At 42.0% G+C, this 9804-nt stretch overlaps 1 protein-coding gene across 1 annotated transcript; it reads right to left on the bottom strand.

The window, feature by feature from the left end:
- Positions 1-1478: 1478 nt before the first annotated feature.
- pim1 (Pim-1 proto-oncogene, serine/threonine kinase) lies at positions 1479-5493 on the bottom strand. Its single transcript, XM_085448900.1, has 6 exons — positions 5044-5493; positions 4687-4793; positions 4515-4565; positions 4013-4379; positions 3296-3472; positions 1479-3200 (listed from the first exon to the last, which is right to left on the bottom strand). Exons 1-6 carry the CDS (start codon positions 5123-5125, stop codon positions 2986-2988), a joined length of 999 nt encoding a protein of 332 aa, XP_085305026.1. The 5' UTR covers positions 5126-5493; the 3' UTR covers positions 1479-2985.
- Between the last annotated feature and the right edge of the window lie 4311 nt (positions 5494-9804).

Here is a 9804-nt window from a genome sequence, read left to right as displayed (position 1 = left end):
CATCTAAAAATACTCCAAAATAGTCCCTAATAATTCTCATTTTTTAAAGCTGCTCAGGACCCTTAAACAAGTCGATGAAGCTGTGTTGTTGGAGAATTCAGTTTTACAACTCAAATCTTGCTTTATTTGACTTTTGTAGTTTTACAGTAAGATCTTTATCTACAAAATAACTGAAGTGGCCAGATGTAATAAACCCCCCAAAACAATCCTTTAAAATGTATTTCAGTAAAAGAACAAAGCAAAAATAACCACAGATACACACATCTTAAAAATTGACTTAGTGTTGGTCCTCATATAAATATACTTTCCCTCATTGATGAGCAGCTAGTTTTACCTTACCCTTTTTATGCCCTTTATATACCGCTATTTATCATTGAAATGCAACCCTTCATCACTGTTAAGAGAGGGTACAAAGTCAGTGAAGAGGTGAAAAAGTGAAGAGGACTCCTTGTAGTACAATGAAATAAAATGCATGCAGCAGTGTTGTGCTTTATTTATTTTGTATTATATTTACTAAGACTTACTGTTGACAATTTATTGCAATTTTGATTATAAAATATTTGATCCATTGTCAACAAAAGCGTTACTTGATGTTGTTTGGGTAGAATTATATTGATTTTTACTGGAGGGTTTCATCACTCAAGACTTCAAAACTCTCCTACGGTCTCCATCGTTGTTCGTGTTATACTTAATGTTGTTTCGCTGAATTCAGAGAATAAGCGTGCCTTTTTATTTCCTGGGGTAAATGCTTTTATTCATCCATGAAAGATCACCTAGACACTAACATTCCACTTCTGCATGACTTTTGTCAGAGAAGTCTTTTCCTGTAAAAAAAAAAAAGAAAAAAAAAAAAAAAGAGTTCTTCCTTCCCGCATTCCCCAGATGCTACTCATAAGCAAGCGAATGATTGCCTGGGTTTTCCCTTTTTCCCTGTTATTAAAAACTGAACACTTTAAGAAGCCCCAACTCCTCTCAAAGGTCTTTGTTGTATATGAATGAACAATTATAATGAACAATTATATTCTCTTGCTTAGAAATCTTTTTTAAATTTTCCTCTTTTGTTTCTTTAAATAATTATTAATACTGAAGCTAGTGCTTGAGTATATCTATCTGCACTTGAAAGCCAAGCGCAGAGCTTGTTTTCTCTTCGCTAACATAGATATAGGCACCCTGCCCTATGTTGATGCCATCTACCATCCTCTTATCTCTTCATCCGTTTCCCGTTTCTGACGCTTTTCTACAGTCTTAAACAGGAAGTTGTATAACCTTCTGGCCTAGTAAATTCTCTGTAGGCGTTAAAAACAGTGCATAGGCCATTGTTGTTTCTAGCTTAAACCCCACCCCCCAAAACAACCCTAAAAAAAAAAAAAAAAGCAGTGTTGTCAATCCATTTTTAGTCTGTTGCAGTTCTAAGTTTATTTTTAACCCCAGAAAACAAATGAACTCTTTGAAGCAATACAAAGGAGCACAAGTTGTCATAGTTTTAAAGAAACATATTTATTGAAATTGTATAAAAATAGCTTCTAAAATAATTTACAATTCTAATTTGAAAAGATGGAAAAACAAAACAAATATCCAAGCTGCGATCATGCAGCCAGAAAAGTCTTCTGAGTCTCGCACTCACACTCACAACATTCACTCAAACAGCGCAACGAAAACCAGTTACCATCAGTAGACATTGGATGTTTACATACATTAGGATGGAAGTGCTTTTGGGACTATTTACATGTTATTTACAACACATACAAACATACACATCTGCTCTTTTCAAATTTTTCAAGCCATAAATATGGTCACATCTCTGCTATTATTTTTAAATAATGTGGGCCCTTCAGTGATGGTGGAATGAAATATATATATATATATATATTTGTATATATACACACATACGCGCACACATCAACAGCCGAAATTCTCTCATAAATAAATAAATAAGATCTGTGACCAAAAACAAACAAAACCTCATTGAGTGTGAAAAAGAAGACAGCAATAATAAATATCGTTCTTATTTACAATTCTCGTCCCCAGCGATTTTTTTAAGACCTGTGTGAGGCACTGTTTATAAGAAAAAAAATTGAAGAGCAGAGGATGTTATATCTCGGTATGGTTTTGCATTGTGGTGTGCATTCAGGTGGGTTTGAATGAGCGGTTGCCTAAGCCTTGTGTTTGTATACAACACAAGAAGGAGGAGGAAGAAAAGGTTGTAGAATAGAGGTGGATGCTGTAGTAAAGAGTGAGGTAAGTCCAGTTTTTTTATGATTTGTTTGAACAGGTTGCTGCCAGAGCTATGAGGTTGTCTGGTTGCTAATGACATTGGAGTAGTAGAAATAGTGATAGTAGTGGTTATAAATGGCATAGGCTTTACTGATCTAGGCCCACGAGAGGAAAAACAGTGACAGCAATAAACGCTATAAAGCCTTGTAGAGCGTAAGGAGCAAAAAGGCCATTGATGAAAAGCCTTTTTGCTTCACAAATTCAAGTATTTTCAGGCGCCTACCCCCCCAACAATCTCACAGAAGGCACTTTTCTTTGAGAAAACAAAAAAAACTAAAGTCAAGCTTCTCTTCACCAGCGTCTTTGCTTTTCCCTCTTTGCTGTGATCTCGAGGGAGAGAGCGGTGCAACGAGAGCTTATGTAACTCTGTCCTCTTGCCATTCAGCACAACAGCCACACAGGTGTGTGTTTGCTCAAAGCAGGTGTGTCCAGAGCACGCCCTCCTGCAGACTCACGGACGTCCGGTGCCTAGATCAGCGTCCAGCGAGGATGATGTCATGACACTAATGGCTGGGAAACTCAAGTAGTTGGGGTCGTGACAGTGAAGAGGGTCTGACCCGCCAGGCCGAAACTGCCAGATGTGTGCAGTTGCATACACTTTGCTCTGGGGTGTGGGTGGCCAACGTTCCTCTCCACTCTGCTTCAAGTCTTTTGTATCAGTGCAGTCCAGTTCGGACCAGAACAGCCCAATTGTAACAGTCCGCGCCCGTATCATCGAGCCACGGCCACGGGGGTGGGTGTGAAGGCTGAGGGCTCGTGGCCGATGCTGTGCAGTCTGATTTCTGTGGTCTGGTTCTCTGTCTGCACCGAGGACGGTACTACAGAGGAGGACATGCTCTGCATCCACGAGTGGTTGAAGATGTCCTCGAAGGACGGGCGGTCGGCTGGCCGCAGAGACAGACACCATTTGATTAGCTGCTGGCATTCTGGTGAAAAGGAAGCAACATGCAATTAGTCCTGGTCAACACATGAGTAAAGTAGATGATGTGCAACGTGTGACTGAGCTGCAACGTGGGTTTACCTGATGAGATTCTTCTCCGGAAGAAGACCTGCCCCCTCATGATCTCCTCATCATGTTCAAATGGGATGTCCCCGCACACCATGTCATACAGCAGGATACCCAGGGACCAAACTGTGGCAGAGCGCCCGTGGTAGCGATGGTACTTGATCCACTCTGGAGGACTGTACACTCTTGTGCCTGTGAGACAAAAATAAAATAAAAGAAACAAATTAGCTTAAAAGGTGTACTCTTTCTAAAAGAAAATTTGAAAATCTCAGAAAACCATGTGACTTATCATAACACAGTAATAGTGAAAATGAAAATATTTCTGGGGAGAGTTGAATGATAAACAAGGACTGGGGATTTGTCAGCTGAGTCTGTTTCTCAGGCTGTTATCTGGGCTCAGGTGCCAGGCAGCGTGACAGGCAGTTTTTGCGTGCGGTAACAGAGTGCACTGGAGGGAGGGGGAGCAGACATGTGACTTTGTTTACAAACTTTGAGTTGTAAAAATACCACTTCCCTCCAGTGGGGGGCAACAAAACTAAGGCAAAACCTTCCAGCATGTACTAAAAGGCGGCTGTGTGGAGTATGATTACACAAGCTGGGAATTTCTGCTGTGGTCTAAACGGGCAAAAACCTTATAACCCTAATGATGTCGATAAAAAGTATATGTAAACAAGTTAGGTGAAAAACAAAAACAATATACAGCGCACTATATACTGAGCGCAGTGAACTCACCATCAAAGTCCGTGTAAATGGTGTCCTTCAGCAGGGCTCCGGAGCCGAAATCGATGAGCTTCATCTCCCCGGTGCGGAGGTCGATGAGAATGTTCTCGTCTTTGATGTCCCGGTGCACTACGCCGCAGTTCTGGCAGTGCCGCACGGCCTCCAGCACCTGGCGGAAAAAGCTCCGCGCCAGGTCCTCCGGTAAGGCACCTTTCTCGGTGATGAAGTCGAACAAGTCCTTGACGTTCTCGGGTCTCTCCATTACGATGATGAAGCTGTCCGGCCGCTCGAACCAGTCCAGCATCTTGATAACGCCGCGGAAGCCCGTCCCGACTTTTTTCAGCAGGACGATCTCCATTGGGACCCGAGAGCCGTTAGGCTTTAGAGACAAATGACAAATACAGCACTCAATACACACGTACACGCCCTAAACCAACCCGCATGTGTGGGTATTGATAAGTAATATGTTTTTCATCTTAATTAAAAAGGCGCTAATAATAAAACTGCTTCTTACCAGCTCTCCCCACTCCGAGATTCTGTCCTTGGCTACATGTTTGACAGCGACCTGCCATGGCAAAGGAGAGACCGCGTCACACAACGTGTACAACAACCGCACATGTAATAACCATGACAAATAAATGAGCACATAAAAAACGTATTCTAATATTAAAACATGGCGTACTAACCGGAGCTCCGTCGGCTATCTTCGTTCCGGAGTAGACGGTTCCGAAGCCGCCGCTGCCCAGCACGGCGCCGACCTGATAAAGCTTCTCGAAAGGCTCCCTCTCTTTCACTGCAACACAGTATAAACATAGCCGGTAAATACCGGAGAGCAAACCCGCTTATCCGCGCTGGAAACAGCGCAATATAACGGCGCTAATATAAGAATATAAAATATTGCAACATGGCTAACATTACTGTTAATAAATGACCGTCCTCGGCAGTTATTAAGTTAAACTAGCTGCTAGCGTGTGTAGACTGAGCCACTGCTGCAGCGCCGTCCTCCATGACAACACAGCGGGGGGAGAAAAAGGGCGTCTAACCTTGATGAACCTGGAGCTGGATTTTCACCGGCATGTCTACGGTGGAGATGTGGGCCAGAGAATTGAGCTTGGACAGCAGCATTCCTTTAATATCCACCGCAGGTCAACGACGTGTGCCCTCCGTCTTCGTTTTTGTTTTGTTGAAAGGAGTAGTTTTATTCCGACAGTGCGTCTTTCCCGTGCTGAGCTCCGAGTCCACGTTGCAGGAACAAAAATGCGGTAGGGATCCTTTCATCCGAATAGCAGACAAAAAAACAGTCCCTGTGGTCCAGGAAAATATAGCCAAAAACGTAGTCCCGGCAAAAGGATGAAAACCTAACGCGAGCTACGGCAGTCCCCTGCAATGTTTTGTAAACAGTTGAGTAAAAATGCGCGATATAAGGAGATAAGGCAGGGTTCAACCTAGTGCCTCAGTCTGACACCGGCTCCTGAAAATATCTGATCGGGGGGGGAGGACCCTTATATGACTATAGTAAGGAGGCGGGTACCAAATGCTGACGTCTACATTGGTCCCGCCCTCTTCCGCTCCTCTACACCAATAAAAAGCAAATACCACATGTCAATCACAGACTGAAAATAAAGCTAACCGGCCTGCCAGACACAGACGTGGCGGGAATCAAAACGCGCCAAAAAGGGAGAGACTAAAGTAATAATTATGAATTCATGTTGGAGGGAAATGCAAATCCAAGGCCAAGTGCTTGTCTCCTCCCTTCTCGGGAAACCAAACCGGGTGGGGTGAGGGGGATATAACTAGACCATTAGGAATAAGACTGAAGATAAAAGGGCGGCACTGGTGAAGCTGCATATAACATTTTGTCTACTCTCTGGCATAGCTTGATATCACCTGCAGAGCGTTTTTCCTTTTTTTTTTCACTGTTTGCACGTCACTTGCTAAGCCTGCATTTAACAAAATAAACACCCTGTTGCTGCACTGAAGCATCCAAATTGCTTCATAAAGATATTTGTGCTTATAACACACACATTTGTATGCACTCAAAGTATAGATATGACCTGAGAGCAGTTCATCAATTTGCACTTCAGTTATGCTCACCCCCTGCCAATCACCTGATTAATTTCACATTCAACACAAAGCTTTACGGGATGAAGTGAAGCCCAGGACTGCGCTTTCAGTTGACAATGCCTCTCAACTGGCTGCTGCATCAAAGAGGCGCTAGTGAGAATAGCTGCATTCCACTCATTCTTTCAAATTGGGTGGCCGTGTCTGCAGCCGTTCACAGGATGTGGGAAACTAGAGATAAATAGGCTTCCATTTACCCCCCTTGCCAGGCCCCCTCCTCTTTTTGCCCTCTCTGCTCCTCCTCTCTCCGCCTTCTTTTTCCCGCGCATGTTATTGTCGGAATGGCATGCTCCCTTTCCCCCACCCATGCTTAAGTTGCATTCTGTTTTCCTTTGAAATTTCACAGCAGATCTTAAACGGTCATGCTGCTGATTTAATGCATTTCACATGTATGTCGTGAGATGACGCACCCCAAAAGAATAAAACAGTAAGTGGTGTGTTGGTGCATGAGGAGCACTGCTTTGTAGATACACTACAGTTTAAAAAAAGGTGACAGATAAAGTGCAGATGATTTACTATTTTGCAGCTTTGGTTTGCATTTAGTGGCAGAGATTCGTTTTTTGTAGTTTTTTTTAATGCACGGGCTAGCATGCACAAAAATGTGTGCTTAATGCACCATGAAGGTCATTGAGTGCATGTAAGGAAAAAAAGACTCAGTGGGCTACTCTCTTAAGGTATTTTCAGGTCAGTCTGGCTTAGTGGAATGACAATGAGAGAAAGCGGGGTTGTTGATACATGCATTTGGGACACCCTGGGCAAATTCCTTCAGCCCTAAAATGTTTGAAGACAATATGCAAATCAGGTGCAGAACAATGTAACCAAATGTCAATCTCATTTAAAAGGCTTCCTTCAAGTACTGGTGTGGATGAGGGCTCTGTAACCAAACATATGTACCTTCCTTCTTTCTTTAGGATCTACACCAGCCATTCTTCCTGGGTGTAGATTCCATTTGAGGACAACAGGGAGGCAAGGGGACACACACATGAAGTAGCCCCCAGTAACTGTTGACTTTCAGATACTTCATTTCCTGCATTCTTTTGCAAATTTTAGGCGCCAGTTTGCACACATTTTTCTGCATTATTTGAAAGTAGAAATGCATCGCCAGCTCAACATCTACTGGATATATGTATGGAGTGTCTGTGAGGCCTGCATTGCTTTAAAAGGATTATTCTGAACCCTTTCCACATTAACATTATCCCCACTGAGTCGAAAGATGTAAGCATTATTTGCTCTGTCCTGTTTTGTTTGCTTGGCTCCAGACGTCAGAGTCAAACTATAATGAGTTTATAATTCTGTGTGACATCAGGCTGTGTTTGTGTCTTTTGTTTGGGGAAGTATAACCTTGTCATCTGATAACATTAATGATAAATTCATTTGCTTAATTTATAACAACCCCGCCCCCAGACTTTAATAGACTTTAATAGCGGCTATGCTTCAGCAAGATTGCTCCCCATGTTCAAAACCTTCTGCACTTTACTGAAGAGATTTTGAAATGCCTAAATTCCTAAAACAGAAGCCAGTGCAAACACTGCTATCCCATTTAGTGCCACTTGAGGCAGGCTCCAAAAAGTCATAAACATAAACTTTATTTGCATAGCACAAATTAAGAAAAAAACAAAAACAAAGCAAGAACACATCTTGAAACCTTGAGATTAGCCTTTATTAGCCTTTACCATTGCCAGCTTGGTTTCAGAAAACGTCATGATAATACCATTTCATCTGTAAAAGGTCATTAACATGATGGTGGCCAAAACACTAACGTGTAAGCTTCAAACCTTTCCTCTTCTTCTTTCAGATTTCATGCAATTTCTTGCATCTAGGTTATGCTTCACTTTTCCATAACACGTACACTCCCTCCCTCCCCTTGCCTTTTATATAAAACATTTCAATTAGCATTCATGTTGCTTTTGGTAGCACTGTTTTATCAAATATTTAAACCAGCATTGTGCATGCTCATGTACAGTGTACAGTCTCATTCTGCTGCAATAAAGAAATCCAGTTGTATAGAAGTCTATTGGAAAATGGCCCTTGGCTCCCTTGATCTCTGTGTTACCCTTTTCTGAGATGGTGATAGCAACTTGCTCGAACAGTTTTTCACAATGCAATGCACCAAGTGGGTAGGCCCACCTCGTATTCATTCAGATTTCATTTACACACCTTTCAGTTCCTTTATATGTTTGCATTAATCAGACTATGACCTTTTAAGGCCTTGATTTTAATGTCACTGACCAGGCTTTGTAGCTTAAATCACATTTGCCACACTTGTATTCGAATTGAACATAGCTTCAGTGTCGAAATATATGTGAATAAGTGGATAATCTATGAAACTGTTGTTAATGCGTTTATGTTCCTGCTGTAATAATGTAAGGGTAAGTGGTGTTACAGTGGCATGGGTTCTGATGGGAGTGTGCGCTTCATGCCCAGTTAGGGGCACAGGAGAAGTGTGTGAAAATGAAACGATCCAATGCAATGAGTGCCACAGTGAAATGCCACAAGTGAGTGCATCATCTTTCTGTAGGCTGCAGATATTCCTGCCTGCATGATCAGCAATGCTCAAATGACAGCCATCTAAGCCCATCTGTCAAAAGGACAGGTTATTAGTTTGGGACCAGCTGCTCACTCCAATATCCTGACGTATTTCCCCTAAGGGGAGGGCGGCAGGTTCTCAGTGTAAAGCAGGGCATCCCGCTCTTTATGGTCGCCAAACAGAGCCACAGTGACCCGTGTAATGGGCTGGTGGGCTCAAATTTGTAGCAGGTTTTTCATTTACATCAGTGTTATTCTGCATATTGAAACTTTAGAGGCCACAGGATAAAAAAGCCACATAGCTAAAGTTGGCTTGCATAATATGTCTATGAATTACTTCCTCTTTCTAGAGAAATGAATACCATTTCCACTGGAAAGTTTCACAACACCAATGTTTGTGTAGAATGACTGGTCATAATCAGTATGTGCATAACCCTTTGTAAATATTTGGATAAAAGGCTCTTTTATTCTGAGTTTTATGAGATCGCTAAATGCTTAACGTAGCAAAACAAAAAACAAACAAACAAAAAAACCTGAAAAGAAAACAAAACAAGACATCATATCCAGTGAAAATCTTGATACTGTGAGCTGGCTTCTTTGGGAGGGAGCTTGCCATAAAGAAAATTATTATCTCTGTTACCTTTTGGCAAACTCCTGACTTGCTACTCCACCTTCGCGCTTCCTGTAAAAGTTATGAAATGTCCGATATGACATATTTATTAAGAACACATTGCCTTTCAAGGAGATGATTCACTTTCTCTCTCACCCACACGTGTGACCTCTTTTTCACTCCTCTCAGTCTTTCTGGATTGGGGTAAAAAGTGAAACACCACTTAAGACACGTGTCTATCCATCAAACATTAACTGCTGGCCGGGCCGCCTTCTTTAGCTGAACCACAGTTCCCACCTGCTGTAAGTAGCAGGAAAATGATTACAGAAGGTCACGAGATAAAGGTCCACTAGTGGTTCCAATGAGTTAAACACTAGATTGAACTCTCCAAAGTTGTTATAGTCACATAAAATCCTGCGACACAAGCATGTATAATTATAAGATATACTGATTTGTATTTTATGCCTTTGCTGTCTGTGTGGAATCGAGACGGGTAATTATTGTAAATAGCTGGTTTAAGTAAAAACATGCAGGCTTTTCCTTATGA

The sequence above is a fragment of the Copadichromis virginalis genome, linkage group LG23 (genome assembly GCF_057382275.1).
Source record: "Copadichromis virginalis isolate Kocher_CV1m ecotype Utaka linkage group LG23, C_Virginalis_male_GT1.1, whole genome shotgun sequence".
NCBI lineage: Eukaryota > Metazoa > Chordata > Actinopteri > Cichliformes > Cichlidae > Copadichromis > Copadichromis virginalis.
The sequence above is the reverse complement of the archived record's forward strand: the minus strand, read 5'-3'. Positions and strand labels throughout refer to the sequence as shown.

Coding starts and splice junctions, on each gene's coding strand:
- pim1 (XM_085448900.1), bottom strand. CDS start 5,125: ATGCTGCTGTCCAAGCTCAATTCTCTGGCCCACATCTCCACCGTAGAC. Junction 4,380..4,514: donor TCTCGGAGTGGGGAGAGCTG/GTAAGAAGCAGT, acceptor TTGTCTCTAAAG/CCTAACGGCTCTCGGGTCCC. Junction 3,473..4,012: donor CATTTACACGGACTTTGATG/GTGAGTTCACTG, acceptor TTTGTCTCACAG/GCACAAGAGTGTACAGTCCT.